Here is a 23,724-nt window from a genome sequence, read left to right as displayed (position 1 = left end):
AAACTGCTAATTTTCATTTACCTTAAAGAATTATGTTCTAAAAATGTAAATAAATCATGTGATAGAATGTCACTCTTTGAAGAAAATATTACTTTGTATGAAGTCACTGAAATAGTTCAAACTGTAAAGATAAAAAGAGAGTATTTTCTGTATTGGTGTTTGATGCGAGTGTTTTTCCTCTCAGTGTGTTCTGAGTGACAGTGTGTGTTATCTCAGTGAGGGTTGTGTGTAGTGTTTGGCTGCACTGAGCCTGTTTTGAGCCATGTGTTAAGAGTTGTGTTGCTTGGAATGAGTTTTGCAGGTGATGTGAACTGTTTAGCTCAGGTGACTGTTGGTAGTGCAGACTGTAGTTCGAGTTTTGCACATGTAGCTCCAGTTGTGCTCACTGTCGTTTAGCAATCGAAAAAAACTTTAATACTGAGTGACTGACTGTGCTGTTCTTAACTGTCACCCATTCCAAAAGTGACATCATTTCCTCTGGAACGCATAAATTATTGTGTGTTCCAATCCGCTTAGCTCCAGCGCATAGCTGCTATTGGCATGTATCTTTAAAATCCTGATGTTCCTCAGCCTGGACTACATAATTTTAACAGCATACAGACATTTTGCATGGTATATTTGAGTTGTTTGCATTTCTTTTTGTCAGTGTTGGGGTTTCTGTTTCTTTCTTGATAGCATTGCTATCCTGGGCTTTGCTTTACGAGATCAGTAGGTGCACTGAATTATGAAGAATAAATGTATAATATTGACAAGACACTGCAGTTGTTTGCAACGATATTTTGTGGTTTTGGCTTGCCAGATTCCTCTTTATTTTCTGTTATTCCATCATCTCATTTTGCCATTTGATGTCAGAATACAGTTTGTCTTTGTGTATTGTTTTTTTTTCTTTCTTATTGTTCAATCAGTTTCAATAAAAATGTTCAAAAGTATGTTGGGCTGCCATATTGTGTTGTTGTGGATCCCAGATAACATTGTCTATTTATCTGTGTTTACTTTTCAGCCCCTTTTACTCAGCATTCCAGCTATTCACACACATTTACGCCCATGGTCTCTTTCTCACACAAACACACACCCACACATTCCCTTTCTCTGTCTCTCTAATCCCTTAGGTTATAAAGACTGTAAAAGACAAGGGAGAGAGAGGAAGAGATATGCAGAGTCAATGAATTAAGGCATCTTTGTAAATATGACTATGTACTTAAGTGACCTCTCTGGTTAAGTAGAGTAAATAACATGAGAGTACCAAACAACTGCCCCCAAAACGTATTTGGACATTAACTTTCATTTGGAAGTGGACCATAACAGTTATTTCCATTAATTTTTCAAGTATTTCAAGTACACCTATTGTAGTAGTTTGCTTATTTTTGTCCTGAGATAGTCCTCCAATCTGATCATTTAAAAATCTAAATTATATTTTTTTAAATAAATATTTCATTCTCTCCTTATTAATCAGACAGCCCTCTAACCAAATTATGACAGTTACTTCTGTGTGTGTGTTTGGGTGGGTGAGCATATATGTATGAGGCTGAATGTGGTTTTAGGCAGTAGCCCAGCTACTCTCTCTCTTTAGCTATGAACAATGGACTCTTTTAGTGGGAGACTCACTCTGACGTCCTGCTCACAGTCTGATCTCTGTAACCGTTTGTTTGTGATCCAATGATTTCTACATTCCTAATGAGAAGGGCACTTCCTGACTAGTAAAAGCCTTCATGTACACTCACATGAACACATAGAAAAGACCTAGAAGCGCAAATAAAACACACAAAACAATGTCTGGATATGCACACACGATGAAATACAAATATATACATGCCTGCAGAAAATCCTACAAAGTCTTGTTAACACACACACATAAACATGTATGCTAAACTTAAAAAATGACCTAAAGTGAACCATATCATATGTGTGTCACAGAAGAATGTGAGTGTTCAAGGGAGGACAGCTAATACAGCAACCTCATGTTTACTTCAGAGCCTGGATACACACATATAAGCAGAGTCTCTCAGTGCTTCTGGTCACTCCCCAGGTCTTGAGAAACACTCACTCTCAGTCCCGTCCACTCACTGTGATATATTTGTAGGGAGTACAGTACCAGTAAGAGACTGGACTCATCTCTATAGCTTCACAAAAGAATCAAAATTCATCAGTTACTGTATACACAGTGTATATATTTATGCATATGCATGTACAATATGTGCGAGAGCCACTTTGAAAAAACAAAAGACACACAAGAGTAGTGTTTTACATTTCTCACATCTGTGTGTAGTTTGTGAATGTGGCTAATTATTTGATGTTTATGTGTAGAGTTACTATGCAAAAAATCTGAAAGTTTTCAAAGAAGTTGCTTTTGCAAGACGTGTGTGACATTTTGCATGTTGTGCGTGTGTTTTGTGGTTTTGTGTGTAGAGTTTTGAGAAATGTTAAAAAACTGTGTGTAAGCATTGAGGAAAAAGAATATTTCTTGAGTTACAGACATACAAACTTGAGTTACAAAGTCAAAAACACGAGAAATGCTTTATGTCATTTTTTAACTATCACCGTTGGCATATTGAAACAAAGATTGTTATAGTAAATGGATTTAATTATCAGAGCCACTAATCTCTGTGTAAAAATAACATAATGATGCTGCTCACTTTATAAAGTAATTACCCCCCCCCCCCCATAAAATAATGGATGACCCAGTAAATATAAAGCTTTGAAATTTAATATTTTGCCTTCATCATTATTCAAAAAAAAAAAAAAAAGAACAAAATCAAACACTTGAGCCAGAAACGTTTGCGAAATATGGTTGATTTGACATGGAATGAACATATGTTCACAAACCCCTTATGAAAAGATCACATCAAAGGACCGTGATGTCGCCCGGTATGGCGCAGCCGGGGCCCCACCCTGGAGCCAGGCCCGGGGTTGGGGCTCGTATGCGAGCGCCTGGTGGCCGGGCCTCCCCCCACGGGGTCCGGCCGGGCTCAGCCCGAAGGAGCGACGTGGGGCCGCCTTCCCGTGGGCTCACCACCTACAGGAGGGACCGTAAGGGGCCGGTGCTTAGAGAATCGGGCAGCAGTCGAAGGCGGGGGCCTCGACAGCCCGATCCCTGGACACGGAAACTAGCTCTAGGGACGTGGAATGTCACCTCACTGGCGGGAAAGGAGCCCGAGATTGTGCGTGAGGTTGAGAGGTTCCGACTATCGATAGTCGGGCTCACCTCTACGCACAGCTTGGGCTCTGGAACCACACTCCTCGAGAGAGGATGGACTCTTCACCACTCTGGAGTTGCCCATGGTGAGAGGCGGCGGGCTGGTGTGGGTCTGCTTATAGGGGACTTCAACGCCCACGTGGGCAACGACAGTTACACCTGGAGGGGCGTGATTGGGAGGAACGGCCCCCCTGATCTGAACCCGAGTGGTGTTCAGTTATTGGACTTCTGTGCTAGTTACAGCTTGTCCATAACGAACACCATGTTCAAGCATAAGGGTGTCCATCAGTACACGTGGCACCAGGACACCCTAGGCCGTAGGTCGATGATCGACTTTGTGGTCGTTTCATCCGACCTCCGGCCGTATGTCTTGGACACTCGGGTGAAGAGAGGGGCGGAGCTGTCAACTGATCACCACCTGGTGGTGAGTTGGATCCGATGGCGGGGTTGGACAGTGGAAGGAATACTTCGAGGATCTCCTCAATCCCGCTGTCACGTCTTCCATTGAGGAAGCAGAGGCTGAGGGCTCAGATGTGGACTCGTCCATCACCCAAGCTGAAGTCACCGAGGTAGTCAAGAAACTCCTCGGTGGCAAGGCACCGGGGGTGGATGAGATCCGCCTTGAGTACCTCAAGTCTCTGGATGTTGTGGGGCTGTCTTGGCTGACACGCCTCTGCAGCATCGCGTGGCAGTCAGGGACGGTGCCTCTGGGATGGCAGACCGGGGTGGTGGTCCCTCTTTTTAAGAAGGGGGACCGGAGGGTGTGTTCCAACTACAGGGGGATCACACTTCTCAGCCTCCCTGGGAAAGTCTATGCCAGGGTACTGGAGAGGAGAATCCGGCCGATAGTAGAACCTCGGATTCAGGAGGAACAGTGTGGTTTTCATCCAGGCCGTGGAACACTGGACCAGCTCTATACCCTCTACAGGGTGCTGGAAGGTTCATGGGAGTTTGCCCAATCAGTCCACATGTGCTTTGTGGATTTGGAGAAGGCATTCGACTGTGTCCCTCGCGGTGGCCTGTGGAGGGTGCTCCGGGAGTATGGGGTCCGGGGCCCTTTGCTAAGGGCTATCCGGTCCCTGTACGACCGGAGCAGGAGCTTGGTTCGTATTGCCAGCAGTAAGTCAGACTTGTTCCCGGTGCGTGTTGGACTCCGGCAGGGCTGCCCTTTGTCGCCGGTTCTGTTCATGATTTTTATGGACAGAATTTCTAGGCGCAGCCAGGGGCCGGAGGGGGTAAGGTTTGGTGACAACACGATTTCGTCTCTGCTCTTTGCGGATGATGTTGTCGTGTTGGCTTCATCAAGCCAGGACCTTCAGCATGCACTGGGACGGTTTGCAGCCGAGTGTGAAGCGGCTGGGATGAGAATCAGCACCTCCAAATCCGAGGCCATGGTCCTCAGTCGGAAAAGGGCAGCTTGCCCACTTCAGGTTGGTGGAGAGTTCCTGCCTCAAGTGGAGGAGTTTAAGTATCTTGGGGTCTTGTTCACGAGTGAGGGAAGGATGGAACGGGAGATCGACAGACGGATCGGGGCAGCTTCTGCAGTAATGCGGTCGATGTACCGGTCTGTCGTGGTGAAGAAAGAGCTTAGCCGCAAGGCGAAGCTCTCGATTTACCGGTCAATCTACGTTCCTACTCTCACCTATGGTCATGAGCTTTGGGTCATGACCGAAAGGACAAGATCCCGGATACAGGCGGCCGAAATGAGCTTTCTCCGCAGGGTGGCTGGGCGATCCCTTAGAGATAGGGTGAGAAGCTCAGTCACCTGGGAGAAGCTCAGAGTAGAGCCGCTGCTCCTCCACATCGAGAGGGGTCAGCTGAGGTGGCTCGGGCATCTGTTCCGGATGCCTCCTGGACGCCTTCCCGGGAAGGTGTTCCGGGCGCGTCCCACTGGGAGGAGACCCCGGGGAAGACCTAGGACACGCTGGAGAGGCTATGTCTCCCAGCTGGCCTGGGAACGCCTCGGTGTCCCCCCAGAAGAGCTGGAGGAAGTGTCTAGGGAGAGGGAAGTCTGGGTTTCTCTGCTTAGACTGCTGCCCCCACGACCCGGCCCCGGATAAGCGGAAGAAGATGGATGGATGGATGGATGAACATATGTGTGTGTAAATGTTAGAATTTAATAAAGGGTTCTACATTTATGTGTTTGTGTGTGTGTGTGTGTGTGTGTGTGTGTGTGTGTGTGTGTGTTAAATGCCATCTTAAAGTACAGTACATGAGAAGCTGATGTCAGGAACCATGCAGGCTGACATTTGAATTTATTGGACAGCTGAATGCTGGGTGTGTATGGATGTGTTAGCATGTTTGTGTGTGTGTTGGGTGGGTGTCAGAATGGAGGCTGTTTAGCTCACATCTGGTGTTCTGTGATATGTAAGTCTCTCTCCCTCTCTTTTGTTAAGCAGTTCTTTGTGCCATGTGGACGGAACCTGCATTGTGTGTGTGTGTGTGTGTGTGTGTGTGTGTGTGTGTGTGTGTGTGTGTGTGTGTGTGACACTAATGGCCGCTCAGAAGTGCCCATTGTTTAGTGCGTCTGTGTATGTGTGTGTGTGGCAATGGTCAGTAGTTGACACAAACATGTTATCTACTGCATAAATAAGTGTCCTGTAATTTGTTCTGCATTCATGATTGTATTTTCAGCACATGAATGAAATAGTTAAAAGAAATAATGGGCAATTACATTTTTGCTCTTGTTCGAGACCCTTCAGCCATCTATACATGCACAAAACCCCATGTATCTCACAAAAATGTGTATGCTGTGAGTCTTTGCAAACAAATCAATAAAAAGTGAATTCATCTAATGGAGAACCCTTCATTTATGTAAAGTGTATTTATATATACTGTATAAAATATCATATTATAAGTCATGGCAAGTCATCCTCTTGTCTTTCTGGAGATAATTTACAAAATAATCCAGGATGACTAGTTTTGTATGAAAATAAAATGAACAGTTGGAAGCAGTTATTTTTGCAATGCCCTCTGGTGCCACAATGATCTTACAATCTCTGTTCAGATCTAGGATGCAGTCATTATCTTGTAAATTAATCAGCGCTGTGTTTTTCTGCACACAAGATTTCTCACAGCTTTACTTCTATGTTGGAAATCAATGGACATGCAGATGGAGACTGGCTGAAGTACTGTTTCACAGATTCAAGAATGATCTCACTTTATTCCACACATTTTTGAGTATCAAATAAAGAAATAAAGAAATGAATATAGTGAGTAATGAAGCAACCTCAAAAGTGAGTAAACAGATTATATAAAAGGACTGATGACTAATTGTGGTTTCATGAGAAAATTGTGGGATTTTGAGTAATTGCTGCACTCACAGAATTTATTTTTACAAAAGCTGACACTGGGGTGGTACCTTTTCAAAAGGTACACTTTTGTACCCTTAAGGTATATGTACACTTTAGGTACTGATATGTACCTTTATGGTACAAATATGGACTCTTTAGGTACAAAGGTGTGCCTTTTAAAAGGGACCACCACAATGACCGATTTTGTACTTTTTTCTGAGAGTGTAGTGCTCATAGGTAATAGTGAGAAAATGGTAAACACTCAGTTCTCAGATTCTCACTCTTATGAAATAGTTTTGAGCATTTACCTTTTATTTGACTGATCTTTAAAGAAATGTATTTCCACTGGGTTGCGTGTGTGAGGGATACACAGAGAGAGACCGAAGCAATTTGTGGATTGTTTTAAAATGAGATTATTCATACGGTTTAAATTTTCATACCTCGAGCTTCTACATAAAGAAACTCTATATGAAGAACTAAAATCTTCTGCACTTTCCTAAGGAATTACCATTTTCTCAAGAGCAATGAAATAAAATGAAAGTGATAGGGGGCAGACTTTTAACTCACAGGCATATAATCTACTGATCAGGGGCGTTGAGGTCACGCATGATCTCACTCATTAACAAACGAGAGAATACGCTGGGTACATGCTGTTCTAACAAAGAAACACATTCTAACGTAAAAGAATGTACAGTACGAAAGTGAGAGTGTGAGGGTGGAAGGCAGATGATGGAATAAGAGTGGGACAACCCGCAGATGAAGGATGAGTAGGTGAAGATTAATGCAGAGTAATGTGACAGTTCTATAATGGGTGATTGTTGAATAGAACAAAAGCTCGCTGACCACAGATACCAAAAGCAGGTCTATACATTCCACAGATGGCCCGTATGCTCGTATAAGACCTGTGATTTCACAATACACACTGCACACTGATGTTTCCCACTCCTCTTTAGACAAAAATGTGACCCAGGGTTCTACTTGTTGACAGAAACATGCATAAACATACACCAACACACATATCAGATCTCAGTTTGAGGTATAATCCATTGGCTTCTCTTATATGTTTCCTAATACCCTCTCAAACATATTGTAGTGAGCATATCCCAAACTATGGAGACAATAATGCGAGCTCTCGATTAATGCATCACTTTTTCAGCACAGAATCTCACATCAGTACAAATTGGGACACAACGGCCTCTCGTGGTCACTTGTATTAACTACAAGAAAGTGGGTTTTGGAACTGGACAGACAACTGCATCGTATTATTGCTGATATTTACCATTAAGCCATTTAATTAAAATGTTTTTTTTTTCTCAGAATGTGTATACATTAACATGAACACACACATACTGGTAATTAAACACCGTGCCCCTTTCCTTTGCTCCTTTTTGAGTATAATCTTTATATAAAACTGTACATTTAAATTAGGAATCGAGATTGTAAGAGATCAGTTGGCAGGGAACATTTCTAGAACTTTGACTGACGTCCTGGGGTGCGTTTCCCAAAAGCATCGTTAGCTAGCTATGGAGTTAAATTACATTGAACTCTATTGGTAACGACAGAACGCACGACCATAGTTGTTTTTTTGGAAACGTACCCCTGGTTGTGAACAAACGTTCTTCCAGTAACATTGATAGAATGTTCGTTCAGTGTTATCTGTTCTGTAATAATGTTCTCAAAATAATAGACTAGTGTTTCAGAGAACGTTCAAGAGTAAAACTCCCACATTGTTTGCAAAATGATTAACATTTCTGCAGTAATCTATTGTCTACTCTCGACAGTGAGGCTATCATTTGACACATTGGATGATGAAAACATCGTAGGTGTTGTATAGTCTGGAATTCATTTGCATAATTTGCTACTGTTTATATAAAAGAATAATGAAACAATATACATTTATATACAAACAAGCAAACGGGCTATATAAAATGTGCAATTATAGCCTTAAATTTTATGCTTAAAATAGTGGTCACCAACCTTTTTAAGCTCAGGATCCCTGACCTCGGCCTTTATGAAAGACAAGACCTACATATTGAAGAATTGATAGAAATAGACATCCCAGGTCGTACTTCCAATTTAAGGCTTTTTATTTGGTATTTTAATTAGTGATGCACAGATCATGACTCATTCAGAATATATATATATATATATATATATATATATATATATATATATATATATATATATATATAGTATATATGTACAGTACAGACCAGAAGTTTGGAAACATTACTATTTTTAATGTTTTTTAAAGAAATTTCTTCTGCTCATCAAGCCTGCATTTATTTGACCAAAAATACAGAAAAAAAATACAATATTGTGAAATATTATTACAATTTAAAATAATTGTTTTTAAATTTATTATACTTTAAATGATCATTTATTTCTGTGATGCAAAGCTGAATTTTTAGGATCATCATCACATGATCCTTTAGAAATCATTCTAATATGATGATTCATTATCAAAGTTGGAAACAGTTCTGCTGCTTAATATTTTGTCAGAACATGTGATACATTTTTAGGATACTTTGATGAATAAAAAGTAAAAAATAAAAAATAAAAAAAGAAGCTATGTTTTTAAAATATAAATATTTTGTAATAACAATATACACTAGTGGTCAGTAATTTGGGGTCAGTAGTTTTTTTTCTTTCTTTTTTTTAAAATAAAATCAATACTTTTATTCAGCAAGGATGTGTTAAATGGATAAAAAGTGATAGTAAAGAAAATAATATTATTAGAATATATATTATTAGATTTTTTTTTTTAATAAATGCAGTTCTTTTAAACCTTTTATTCATCAAATATATTAGACAGCAGAACTGTTTCCAACACTCATAATAAATCAGAATATTAGAATGATTTCTAAGTGATCATGTGATAGACTGGATGTTACATGTGACACTGAAGGCTCGAGTAATGATGCTGAAAATTCAGCTTTGCATCACAGGAATACATTCTTTTTTTAAAGTATATTCAAATAGAAAACTATTATTTTAAGTTGTAATACTATTTCACAATATTACTGTTTTTTCTGTATTTTTGATCAAATAAATGCAGGCAAAAAAATAAATGAGCAGAAGAAACTTCTTTTAAAAACATTAAAAAAAAATATATATATATATATATATATATATATATATATGTCAGAATGGCCTGACCCTTTTTTTGGCTACATAAAACGTGCATGAAACAAAAGCAACAAGTTTGAATGGGACGCAAATTCAATCTTATGAACCAGCCGCGATATAGTGTTACCTTGGTTACCGCTGTAAACAAAGCAGAGCTGCAGTTTATAGACGGTTTCATCGGGCGCACGCGCCTGGACCTGAGTTAACTTCCGGTCTGTGTTGTGTATATCGGTCTGGCTGCGGTGCCTTCTACAAACGCAGTTAAAGTCAATGTGATGAGTAGACTGAAGTTGGGGTCAGGTGGTTGTGCTGCGGGATGTGTTTCCCATACATTTATTTATTTTTGGAGACTCGCCACAATTTTAAAACTGATCGATTTTCAAAAAGGCTTCGTTGAATAAACATGAGTAATGTAGGCTACTGCACGTTTAATAATAATAATTCCTTACATTTATATGTTTAAATATCAAAACAAAGCACAGGTGTTTTTATATCGCTGTATTTCTGAAGGAAGACTTGCATGTTATATGCCTGATAAAACAGCGTGTGAGCGTACCAGCTCTGCTTTGTTTACAGCTGTTACTGGGGAAACCTCTATTTCTCGCCCTTTATGTCTATGCTTTAAAACATCTCCTGCTGGCAAAGAATGGATTTGCATTTTCATTAAGTCCGCCTGATCCACGCGGCAAACATATTTTGTTTGTTTATCAAAAAATATCTACTCTAGAGGGACTTGGCTGTTGTTATTGAGTTGTTACTATTTGGAAGTCTACCGGAAGTTAAGTTAGGTCCACAAAAGCGCGCATGCAAAGTAACGTTTGTTTATGTTGTTGCCGTTGAAACCGTCTATACTGAGATAAGAGAAGAAAATGCCATTACTGCATCAAAACTTTGAGTCCCTCATTTTCGCCTATTTTTCGATCATCGTGAACAGTGCGCTTGTTCTCTGCCTGCTATAGCGTTACAGTATTTTATCTTCTTTGCGCTTGTCTTCAGCGTCTCTTACCTCTGTTGTCGTGTGCGATGTATTTTTCTTTATCAATGCACCAGTAGCTCCCGAAAATAACAGAAAAATAACAATAATTCAAAAAAGGTAATGCAATGTAATGATTTTTTTTGTCAATAAACTAGTTGGTGACCACTGGCTTAAAACATTAATAATATTTATTAATGACAATCTATTCAATACCTGTATAATATTGATAAGTTTGTTGTTTCACTTTGAGGGAATATGACTAACATAAACACCTTTTTAACAAAAGTTTAGTTTTCATGCATTCACATTTATAAGTGAAAATGTTAACAAAATAGGTTACATTATCACAACAGTATTCCAAACAAAATAGTGTTTTTAGATCAGTGTCAATAAAACATTCTCCCTGAAAATATTTAAGTGCATGCAGTTAAAACAAAACGGTAATTTGTTGTCCCTGTGCTTTACGTGTAATATTTCATGTAACTTCACAGGTGCATGATATCTCGCACATGCGCCTTGTCATCAGAGCAGTCTGCAGTAGCGAGCGTCCTGCGCGTGCCCACCAGACTCAAGCAGCGAGGCGTCACAACAAAGCTGGTAAGCAATACACAGGTATAGCCAATTTAATGCAGAGACCAAAGGGTATACCTAATCAAAATCATGTGGCGTGAAATGGCTCGCCGAAGCTTCGCGATGTCAGTCTTGTTTATGTTGTCTGAGAGTTAGCACTGAGAATAACCATGTGTACATTTTTATTATTTTGGTGCATGCAATAACGCCGTTAAAACCCCAGAGATATACAGGCGCACTAACTAAATGGATGTCGAAGCACTTTAGCGCGAAGCGTGTGTCTCTGCCTGTGACCTTCTCGTCTGCGCTTAGCGACAGTGCCAAACGGGGTTTGTTTTATTTAAAGAGCTGTCAGACACCCGCAACATGTGCGCCCTTACTGTACAATAGACAGGTTTGCGCGATTATACCCATTTTAAGCAGTTTAATCTATTCGACGATAACTTGTACTTATGTTGCGTAAGTGCGTAATTATTTGCGCACATGCATAAATCTAAAAAGGCCTCACGTTATAAACAGCCGCTGCATGGTAAATCGATTCCCCGCATATGTAGCCTACATCGGGAATGCGGCAGTTATTGCTGCATTACGTTATTTCTTGAGCATCGCAGACAATGAATCTGCCTGGTTCTGTTGCTATTATGTTGATAAATTGTCAGTTTACAGCATTAGGACGCCCTGTGACCCTAAGAGTCGTCTGTAAAATGAGATTAGGCTACTTGATTACCAAAATAATCATTAGTTACAGCCGTAGATTAGTTAAAATATTTCTAAATACAACTGCATTATTTAACTTTTTGTAATTAAAAGACAAATATTGTGTCATTGAAAATTGCTAAAATAGTATTAAAATATGTCTTGTTCTAGTGAACCAAGTATCTGTATTTTGTCTCATCTCGTAAGCTAAGTGTATTGTCACACCCCTTGTGTCGATAAGCGATGATATAGCTCATAGCTCATTTCCAAGTGTATGATATAGCTTTCATTCTTCAGGTCAACCATATATTCATGAAAATGAAAATCATATGAAGAATGTTTAAATTAATACGATTGAATAAAGAAAGCGATGACTTTAGTAATATAGTATCCTTTCAAATGTTAAAGTTGCCACAGTCATTGCATGTGCTGCATAAACACTGATTCAAAGTACCTGGAAAAGGGCGACGTAAATAACCATAACCATGAGTTCCCGCCTCCTCAGCACGAGCTGACCGATAACACCCCAAGAGAGGCGGGACTTAAGGCAGAACAGCCAATCATCAGCCGGTCACACTCAAAGCCGGTGTCATGTTTGAGAGGGGGGGGGGGGGGGGGGTGGGGGGTGGAACGGAGGAGCGACTGTAATAAGGCGTTTGTGCAAAACTGCGGAAAAACTGCAGAAAACGTGCGGGTGTTGAACCCTCTCACCGGGAAAAGTGTCCACGGGTGCGACGCCCCTGCCACTCACACCTCCACAGTGTTACAGGTGGAATACAAATGAACCCCAGGAGCTCACTTTCTTTTGTTCTTAATCTTCCAATGTTTATTCCAGTGTGGTTGTGACACCATTTAAAAACATGGATGTTTTACCTGTCATTTTTGATCCATTAACATGATCACAAATCAAATCATAAATCGAGCTGTCTATTGTAAACTCATGATGACAGTGGACATTTAGTAATTTCACCTAGCTAATTTTAATTTGGTTAAACTCAACCATTTTACAACGATCATCAGTTTTCCAAATGTAAGTGTAGCCTACCAAATGAGTAATTTAAATGAGTTTCTTTTGTATGAATATCTTTGCATTATTGATCATTTTATGTTGAAGGGCAGAGTAAGTTTTCTTGGGAGATGTATTTTATATATATATATATATATATATATATATATATATATATATATATATATATATATATATATATATACAACCCGAATTCCGGAAAAGTTGGGACGTTTTTTAAATTTTAATAAAATGAAAACTAAAGGAATTCACAATAGAACATAGATAACGTAGCAAATGTTTAAACTGAGAAATTTTACACTTTTATCCACTTAATCAGCTCATTTAAAATTTAATGCCTGCTACATGTCTCAAAAAAGTTGGTACGGGGGCAACAAATGGCTAAAGAAGCAAGCAGTTTTGAAAAGATTCAGCTGGGAGAACATCTAGTGATTAATTAAGTTAATTGATATCAGGTCTGTAACATGATTAGCTATAAAAGCTTTGTCTTAGAGAAGCAGAGTCTCTCAGAAGTAAAGATGGGCAGAGGCTCTCCAATTTGTGAAAGACTGCGTAAAAAAATTGTGGAAAACTTTAAAAACAATGTTCCTGAACGTCAAATTGCAAAGGCTTTGCAAATCTCATCATCTACAGTGCATTACATCATCAAAAGATTCAGAGAAACTGGAGAAATCTCTGTGTGTAAGGGACAAGGCCGGAGACCTTTATTGGATGCCCGTGGTCTTCAGGCTCTCAGACGACACTGCATCACTCATCGGCATGATTGTGTCAATGACATTACTAAATGGGCCCAGGAATACTTTCAGAAACCACAATAACACAATCCGCCGTGCCATCAGCAGATGCCAACTAAAGCTCTATCATGCAAAAAGGAAGCCATGTGTGAACATGGTCCAGAAGCGCCGTCGTGTCCTGTGGGCCAAGGCTCATTTAAAATGGACTATTTCAAAGTGGAATAGTGTTTTATGGTCAGACGAGTCCAAATTTGACATTCTTGTTGGAAATCACTGACGCCGTGTCCTCCGGGCTAAAGAGGAGGGAGACCTTCCAGCATGTTATCAGCGTTCAGTTCAAAAGCCAGCATCTCTGATGGTATGGGGGTGCATAAGTGCATACGGTATGGGCAGCTTGCATGTTTTGGAAGGCTCTGTGAATGCTGAAAGGTATATAAAGGTTTTAGAGCAACATATGCTTCCCTCCAAACAACGTCTATTTCAGGGAAGGCCTTGTTTATTTCAGCAGGACAATGCAAAACCACATACTGCAGCTATAACAACAGCATGGCTTCGTCGTAGAAGAGTCCGGGTGCTAACCTGGCCTGCCTGCAGTCCAGATCTTTCACCTATAGAGAACATTTGGCGCATCATTAAACGAAAAATACGTCAAAGACGACCACGAACTCTTCAGCAGCTGGAAATCTATATAAGGCAAGAATGGGACCAAATTCCAACAGCAAAACTCCAGCAACTCATAGCCTCAATGCCCAGACGTCTTCAAACTGTTTTGAAAAGAAAAGGAGATGCTACACCATGGTAAACATGCCCCGTCCCAACTATTTTGAGACCTGTAGCAGAAATCGAAATAGAAATGAGCTCATTTTTTGCATAAAATTGTAAACTTTCTCAGTTTCAACATTTGCTATGTTATCTATGTTTTATTGTGAATAAAATATTGGCTCATGTGATTTGAAAGTCTTTTAGTTTTCATTTTATTAAAATTTAAAAAACGTCCCAACTTTTCCAGAATTCGGGTTGTACATGCACATCACATGCACTCTGTCACCCAAATAGTTAATTATCTTGAACACAAACATAACTTTTGATAAATAAACTGTTTAATTTTAATAGAGATTTCACTTATGCTTTGTTATTTTCATGCTTTGCTATTTTAAGTTATTGTTTTCTTTGAGTGCATAATTACTTCATAGAAACTGTCTTTTATTACTGTATTTATTTCCCCTCAGCAAACAAGGGGCCTCCTTTACATACCCCAGAAGAAACATTAAAGAGAGCAGTTAAGAGATGTGGAGATCAAATGACAGTAAATTATTTTATTTCTTAATTTTTTAATTTTAGAAATGTATTTCACATATGTTGGACAATATTGCACACATAGTGGATATATTACAACACTTATTTATTATTTCAGCAAATAAACATTCTTCATTGTGTCTCAGACATGTTCATATGTTTCAGTTATGGAAGAGGAGAGGCCTAGTATGCCATCAAAGGTTATTCTCCAGCACCCTGAGGTTCAAGATGCACACTCTGATGATACAGCACTTCACAGCATCTCGGAGCCAGAAGAGGAAGAGATAGAAAAAAGGATAGAAGGAGGAAAAGATGTGAAGATGGCCTGCAAAGACAAAAAGAATGCAAGACAGCCTGTGTCCCAAAATCTAGCTAATCAAACCTGTCAGACAAGTGAAACTGAGTTGCCTTTAAATGACACTAAGGGTGACCTTGAATCTGGTAGTAAACCCCAGCGTACATTACCCTGCCCTCGCTGTGAGAGAAGGTTTGCGACTAGTCAAGGCCTGCAGCGTCACATACAAACACATGCCCTTTCATCCTGCCACATACAGCGTTTTAAATGCAGTCGCTGCAGAAGGAGTTTCAGTACATTGTTTAGTCATCGGAGGCATGAGAAAAGACATGAAAATAGAAACAGGAAGACGGATGATCTCACAGATGCCCCTTGCACTGCCAGTCAGAATATGCATGGCATTGCTGAACCTCTGAAAACAGCATCACAGAACCCAGAGCCAAACAAGTGCATTAATGCAGCTGATGGTGAACAAAAGGATGATAAAAACAGTGATGCCAAAGCCTCACATGTCTGCAAGTACTGCAAAAAAGCATTTAGGACTCAAACTAGTTTAAGAAGACATCAGCGCAGGATCCATGAGCGCCATCTTCTTCCTAGAGTAGTTTATAAGAAGGTCAGTATTATTCAAGAACCTGAAGGACAGCCACTTGTTGAAATGGCACAAGACAACCATACTGCTACCTCACAGTGTATAGAAGGCATTGATCAGGAAAGGGAGTACATGGTTGACATCTCCAGTAACATTTCAGAGAATCTCAGCTTTTACATAGATGGGAAAATTGTCTCGACAAGTGCTGTAAGTAACTGTGAGGTGATTGAGATGAACTCTGGTGGCTCTGCAGTGATCGGATTAAATGCTGTTATAATCAGTCCAGCTCAGATTTCACAAGCTCTTAAATTAGAAACCATTACCAGTAGTTTTACCTCTGACTTGTCTGGGCAGTCTTCAACCAGACGTAGGACATCTACACCACCTTTACTCCCACAAATAAAAACAGAATTAGAGTCTGGATCCATCTTGAGTACCTCCTCATCTTCCTTGTCATGCTTGACACTGTCCTCTACGTCTGGAGCTCCGTTGGTCACTGCTCAGTGCATTGAGACAGTTGCCTTTAATGAGGAAAAAACTGTCCATCTGTCTCCCAAACTCAAGCAGATCCTTCAGAATCAGGATGGCAGTAAACTGGCATTTGCATTGATTGCTGATGGCCAAAAACTGGGTCCTCCCTTATCCCTGACTGTTTTACCTGCAACAACAACTAGATATAAGAGAAGGACAACCTCCCCTCCCAGCTCACCACAGCAAACCCTTGATGTGAATATAGAAAAGCAAGATCAAGATTCTACAGAAGCAAAGAAGTCAAAGTTGGAGAGCCACAGGTTGGGCAATGAAGAACCTGAGCCTTTGAATTCACCCATAAAGAGCTCTGATGGAGCTCCAATGCAGCAACAGATCTTGCCATTGGACTGCTCTGTATCAAGAACAGGTGGAAACTCTTGCAATCAACAGCCACTGGACCTCTCAAATTCTGTGGTTAATCTAGAGAACAGCGATGCTTTAGCAGAGTCCATTCTGGACTTAAGTATTAGTGGAAAGAGTTCAGACTGTGAATCAGCTGGAGTCTATCTCACTCAGCCTGCTTTAAGGAAGAGTAAACCTAACTCTAGAATGCTTCAGAAGGTGCTGATGAATGAGTATGATGGGGTAGATGTTCCTTCTGTTGAAGCTCCAGCTGCTGCAGGTGTCCTCAGTGTCCCTGACATAGCAAATCTTGCAGTTGTGGCAGTGTCTGATGCAGGTCCACCAAAACCTGAAAAGTTTTTGTTTGAGTTGGCTCTTCCTCCTGCTTTAATCAATCCAACCCCTTCACTGCTCGCTCCAGTCAGTATCCATCCAGCTACCCCAGTTCCTCCACCTCAGTGTTCACCTTCTTCATCTCCAACTTTTGTATCCTTTCTATCGACTCCCACAGTGGAACCCAGTCAGGACATTCAAACTCTACATTCAGCCTTTGTGGTATCTGAAAATGTAGCACCCACAGGATCTGTAGAAGACTGCACTGATAATCCTGTACATCTTTCACAGGGTGATATGAAAGTGACAATCCCTGGCTGGGGGTCCTCTGCTCCTGGAGGTCTGGAAACCCTTATACCTGCAGTCCCTTCATTGAGTTTACAAAGCCCTCACTGGGTTGCTGATCCTGCTGTATGTGAACTAGCTCAAAGAACATTGGTTGTAGACTCTGTATTAGCTTCTGATGCACAGATATTTTCTTCATCTCTGCCTGGGAACCAGTCCAACATCACATCCTTGGCTTTTCCTCCAAACACTGTTGTTATTGAGTATACAGTTGCAGTGCAATCAACAGAAAATATTCTTCCAGCTCTCCAACATAATTCCCTTCCATGTGTCTCAGATAAAATTCCTGTCGATGCATTAGAGCAAGAACATTGTGTCTCACCTGAGCCACAACCTTTCAGTCCTGACACCACCCTATTACCTGAAACCTCCACCAAGTCAGCACCAACAGAGCAGTCAACAAGCTCTACAGATAGTAAACTGATCCACACTGCTTCCACCGGTGCTGTTGAAGCAGAGAGCAATGAGAATGGACAGGAAAATGTACAGTTCTCTGATTGTTCTAAGCAGGAAAACAAAGTTGAAGAAGAGTTACTTCCCTTGCATCCTTTTTGCAAGAACTTCATGTGCAATGTTTGTGAACAGCCCTTCCAGTCCATGAAGATTCTTAGTCAACATGTTGGTGAGCACTCAGAAGAGTGGCCCTATAAATGTGAATTTTGTGTGCAGTTGTTCGAGAGTGACACAGGTTTGCTGGAGCACCGTTCTAGTTATCATGGCATTGGTAAAATTTATGTTTGTAAAACATGTTCTAAGGAATTTGCCTTTCTCTGCAACTTGGAACAGCATCAGCGAGATCTCCATCCTGGTCAAGAGTGCTCACACACCGAAGCAGTACATGGTAAGTTAAGGCCTGAAAACCATAACAATCCCAAAACCGACATGGCTGACCCAGGCCTTCCAGTCACAGAAATTAAGCAAGAACCTGACAACACAGCCTTAAAGGTCGACAATGATTCCCTGGACAACTCTTCTGAGGAACTGTTCACAACAATTAAAATCATGGCATCTGGAGGGGTCAAATCAAAAGGTCCAGATGTACGATTAGGCATTAACCAACATTACCCAAGTTTCAAACCGCCTCCTTTTCCATACCACAATCGGACACCATCTGAAACTACGGCAGCATCGGCCACCAACTTCACCACCCAGAACATCCCTCAGACCTTCAGCACAGCCATTCGTTGCACCAAATGTGGTAAGAGCTTTGACAACATGCCTGAACTGCACAAGCACATCTTAGCTTGTGCTAATGCTAGTGACAAGAAGCGATACACTCCTAAAAAGAACCCTATACCACTAAATCGGTTTGCAAAAGCGCAAAATGGGGTGTTATCACCTGCAAGGATTGTTAATAGTAAGCAAAATTTCTCGCAGAAGGTCAGCCAACCAAGAAAACTGAACTTTCATGAATCGCCAGTTAGGATAAAAATGAGTATTCTAAATAAGAAGAAATCTCAGCTGGTGCAAAGGGGCAGACCTGCTGGGGGAAGAAAGGCCTTTGCTCAGGATGACCTGGGCGTTTTTGCATGTCCTCACTGTAGGAGAGAGTTTACATACAATGCTAGTTTAAAGAAACACGTAGCTTTTAGCTGTCCCATGAGACCGGCCAGTAGAAACTCCAAAAAAAGGACACTCACCATTGTTTCAGCACAGGAGAACAACGGGAGCCTTCGCAGACAAATTGCAAATATGAGCGCAAAGCCACAAGTGTCAGACCATGGGCCAAAAACAATAACAAAGAATCAGATCATTAAGCAAAATGCAGCAGTTGATACCACTCAGTATTTTAGGCTTAAAAGATCTACCATTCTGTCAACATCTGTGGTTCAGTCTAGTAAAAAGGGCAAACCTATGGAGCTAAAGAGCGGCTTTATGCCACAGCTGGCTTCAAAGCAGATAGTCATCTCATCTGTCGCTCAGGTTAACTCTCACGAGCCAGGTGTTCGGGTAAATGTTTTAAGTAGAAAAATGGAGCAGAGAGTGAGTGACATAAAGATACAGCCCAGAAGAGAAGACCGTTTGTCTCTGAGGTTGAGAAATAGAGTAGGACCTATTACTCGCAGTGTGCAGCAGGCCAGCACCACAACAACAGTCCTTAAACAGCCAGACAGTCACAACATCATCATGCACCCTGTTGTTCTCCAAGTCAAGAAATGAGACTTGTGAAATAATAATAATAATTTAAAAATATATATTATCGATGTCAATTATCTGTTTTCTTAAAATGCCTCCTTAATGCAACATTTATTTGTAAATATGAGAACACTATTTGAAATTTAAAATGATGGCTTTTTAATTTATTGTTTCAAAACACAGCAGGCTATAATTTATACATTCTAAGCATTATGAAATCCCATTACTGTTCACATAATAACACATCAACATATTTACTTCTCATTTGTAAATACATTTGTTGTCTGGAAAAATTGTAATGTGCAAATACAGGTGGCGATATTCCAGGATACCTGTGCTTTAACACACCTGTGTGTGGTTTTCAAATGACCTTGATGAGCTGGTTTAGGTGTGTTAAATTAAACCCTGAACTCATTCACTTTTATGCTGCAGTTCGTATTTACCTGGTTTTGAATGCATTGCAATACAATGAGTCTATTACTACTTATTATTTATTAATGTAAGTATTCTATGTTTAAAAGAAGGTGTGTTCATTGGGCTTCACTGGAGCACATATATTATTGTAATGGCTACTCACTTCTATTTTTGTAGACCGTGTTAGTTGTGTTTTATTGAATAGATGCAGTCTAAACTCTTCATGCATGCCAGAGATTTCATGTTTGAGTGATAGTGTGAGTGTTTATATATCAGACTCTGTACTGTAACAAAGCAGAAAAAGAAGGGTCAGATCATACTGCATACTTGACAACATCTGCACCTTAAGGATTAGGAGACAATTATATTGTGCTCACAATAATATTTATGAATATACACTACTGTTCAAATTTTGGGATCAGTAAGACTTGTAATGTTTTTTTAAAGAAGTCTTTTATGCTCATCAAGGCTGAATTTATTTGATAAAAAATACAATAAAAAAACTGTAATCTTGAAAAATGTTATTAAAATATAAAATAATTATTTATATTTTAATATCCTTTAAATATCATTTATTTCTGTGATGCAAAGCTGAATTTCCATTAGCCATTACTTCAGTATAAAGTGTCACATGATCCTTAAGAACTCCTTCCACTGTAATATGCTGATTTATTATTGGAATTATCACTGTTGGCAACAGTTGTGCTGCCAAATATTTTTTTTTTTTGGAAAGTGCGATACTTTTTTCAGGATTCTTTGATGAATAAAATGCTATAAAGAACAGCATTTATTCAAAATATGAATCTAAATCTTTTTGCTATCAATTTAACACATCCTTGCTGAATAAAGGTTTAATTTCTTTCAGAAAAAGAAAGAATAAAATTTTACTGACCCCAAAGAGAGAAAGAAAGCATCACAGGTTCCAAAAAAATATTAAGCTGCAGTTTCCAACACATATTAGAATGATTTCTGAAGGATCATGTGACACTGAAGACTGGAGTAATGATGCTAAAAATTCAGCTTTGCATCACAGCAATAAATTAGATTTTAATATATATTAAAATAGAAAAACATTATTTTACATGGTAATAATATTTCACAATATTAGATTTTCCCTGAATGCAGCTTTGATGAGCATAAGAAACTTCTTTAAAAAACATTTAAAAATCGTTCTGATCCCAAACTTTTGAATGATAGTGTATGTCAAAAGTCTCTGTATTTACTTTTTTGTGTTATCCTCCTACTGCAAATATTTGGTAAGTGGACAATTGAGTCATCATATTCAATAGGTCTCATTTTTTGATTCACATGTTGGGGAAGCACTGTTAAAGATATTTATTTGTGAAATAAGAAAGAATTTGCCGTTGGCACTGATATCATTGAGGGCAACACGCCTGCATATAGCTGTTGTTCTATGGGAATCTCGGCTCGAGGACTTTTCCAGATCCTGCACCCGCCACCTCCCCCTCCTTCCTGTCACTTCTGCACTAAAAAAGAAAAAAAGAAAGCATTTTGCCATTAGGTTTTGAAATGTGCCCCTAAAGACAGTTGTTAAATTTGCACAAATTTGTGTCCTGCTGAGTGAAGATTCTGATGGTAAACATGGTATTATACTAAACAAAAGGCCTGGAAGGGTCAATGATATGTAAATCATTATGAAGAATAGATGCAATGTTACAGAATAATATTTATTTTATTTAGAAGACTTGTTTTTAAATTAGGTCAACTGTAATGTTTTATAACAAGGGTCAAAAGTTCATTAAAGCTCATATGAACACCGAATTGTTTACACAATGATTGATTGTCGTGAGTGAAAATGTTACCAAAGCATGCCCATTTGAGACGTTTACAGTACTAATATCAGAACTCTGGAAATCTGGACTCTATTTAGTCATTACCCATTTCACGTCTCCATTGCTTTGTGGCATTCATATTCTTGACCCAAAATAGTTGGCAGGCTTGAAGAGTTTCAGAAGTCTCTTTAATGTGAAATATTTGTGCAGACTGGGAAATGGTAAAAAAATGTTTAACATCTCAAGGGTTGAGTTGAATATGTATACTTTAGAAACCTTGTTCTTGAATGATTTAATAAATTGCTCTCACATTCATTTGATGAATGTGTTTCGTTTTTATTGTCTAATAGCATGATGTCACACAAAAGAAAAAGAAGAAGAAAGGACAGCAAGCCAAAGAACAGACACTAAATAAGAAGCATATAAAACATATAAGTATTTTTTTAATCCTACCCAAACAATTATTCATCATGAAATTGAAGGATCTCATTGACATTTCAGATGCATTCTAACAGCTCTAACAAGCTTTATAAAAACAAACTGAATGTTAAGACAATATATGTTATATTTCGTAATCGGACTAAAAACTATTTTGTCTTTTTTTTACTCATATGTGAAGACTGTTATGCAAAACCAGAACTGTGACTTAAGTATCCTCTCAGTCCACCAAAATAAGACTCAAAATACTCAAAATAAGGTCATAAACTTTAAGTTAGCATATCAGATTTTAAGTTCTACTCTAGCCATCCTAAATATATGTTTATTATCATATGAAGTTTAAAAGATTAAATTAAACAGATGTGAGATGACAGAGGAGGGGCTGAGTTTTTATTTAAATGTATTTTGTAAATGGGAGTGTTTATTGTTTACTTAGAAGAATGAACAAAAAAATCCAACATTTTTATTTATTATGCTATATATTTTATGTAAGCATGTTAATCAACGCTCATTCAATATGTCAGTGTTGTAAGCATATGTTGTTATACTAATAATAACCACTGGGTGGCAGCATCGACTCACGATTGCATCACAACGAAATTTACATCTCCGTCGCCCACATCACCGGTGTCTTCTAGTCTTTATTTTGTAGAAGTAATGTATTTGCGATGCATTTGATTTAATTTGCTCGTCATATTAAAGCCCCTTTGGGGAAATGGGAGGCCGTAGTTTCATAAACATTTGTATTTTTGTCAGTTTCGACACAAAATAAATAAATAACGAGTATCACACCATAAATGATCCGCCCTGAAAACATTTCTTGAAAGCTGATTGGTTAAGGAGTTTGGCGCTGGGGATTGATGGACGGTGTTAGCTAGAGATAAAGCTGGACCGACACTCCTTTAGGTTGAAAGGAGGATTTACTGCGTCGTGTTATTTCTGTTTACGTTACAGATCATATTTCAAAGCGAATTTAACACAGATTTCATTGAGATGGCCGCTTTTTGAAAACCCTTTTTTACTTGCAGGTTCAGTAATGTCTGCATCTAAAGCCTGTTCTTTCAGCTTCCCCTTGCCCCTCCCTCTCTGGGTGTAAACAAAGCCGAAGTGGGTCATTTGTCGTGGTTTGATTTCGCATGACAATAGTAAAGGTTCCGCATCTTTGACGCATAATGTAAAGAGCCGATTTATTTGCCATTAAACCACAAAAGAAATCAAACAGAACTACGAACGTTTCTCTGGGGCATAGTAGTATATTGACTCAAATGTACAGACTGACGACTGACAAGCTATCCATATCCAACATGTGCCTTTAGAAAAAAATAATCTTCAGTGTATTGTTGTTATGTGGTTGCCAAGACAGTAAGAAAACGCTGGTTGAGCTACACAAAAGAGCAAGGATGCTCTTGCAGACGCACTCGCTCCCCACCTCCTTCGGGTGGGGGATTCTTCTCTCAACCGTTCTTTTTTTTACGTTTCAACACGTAGCATTAGCGAGAGGCGTTGGTATCAAAACCAAACCAAACCTCCCCGAGCCCGGTCTGAACCGGTTCGGGGGCAGCGCGCGCTCTCGCTCGCTGAAATTCCTGCC

The 23,724-nt window shown here is 39.6% G+C and overlaps 1 protein-coding gene across 1 annotated transcript; it reads left to right on the top strand.

Moving 5' to 3' along the window:
• Positions 1-11,118: 11,118 nt before the first annotated feature.
• Positions 11,119-19,562, top strand: LOC132097692 (PR domain zinc finger protein 2-like). The gene is made up of 3 exons (XM_059503566.1): positions 11,119-11,188; positions 14,848-14,924; positions 15,080-19,562. Exons 2-3 carry the CDS (start codon positions 14,906-14,908, stop codon positions 19,510-19,512), a joined length of 4,452 nt encoding a protein of 1,483 aa, XP_059359549.1. The 5' UTR covers positions 11,119-11,188; positions 14,848-14,905; the 3' UTR covers positions 19,513-19,562.
• Positions 19,563-23,724: the final 4,162 nt, after the last annotated feature.

Source organism: Carassius carassius, chromosome 21 (genome assembly GCF_963082965.1).
Source record: "Carassius carassius chromosome 21, fCarCar2.1, whole genome shotgun sequence".
Taxonomy (NCBI): domain Eukaryota; kingdom Metazoa; phylum Chordata; class Actinopteri; order Cypriniformes; family Cyprinidae; genus Carassius; species Carassius carassius.
This window is presented reverse-complemented; position numbering and strand designations above follow the sequence as displayed.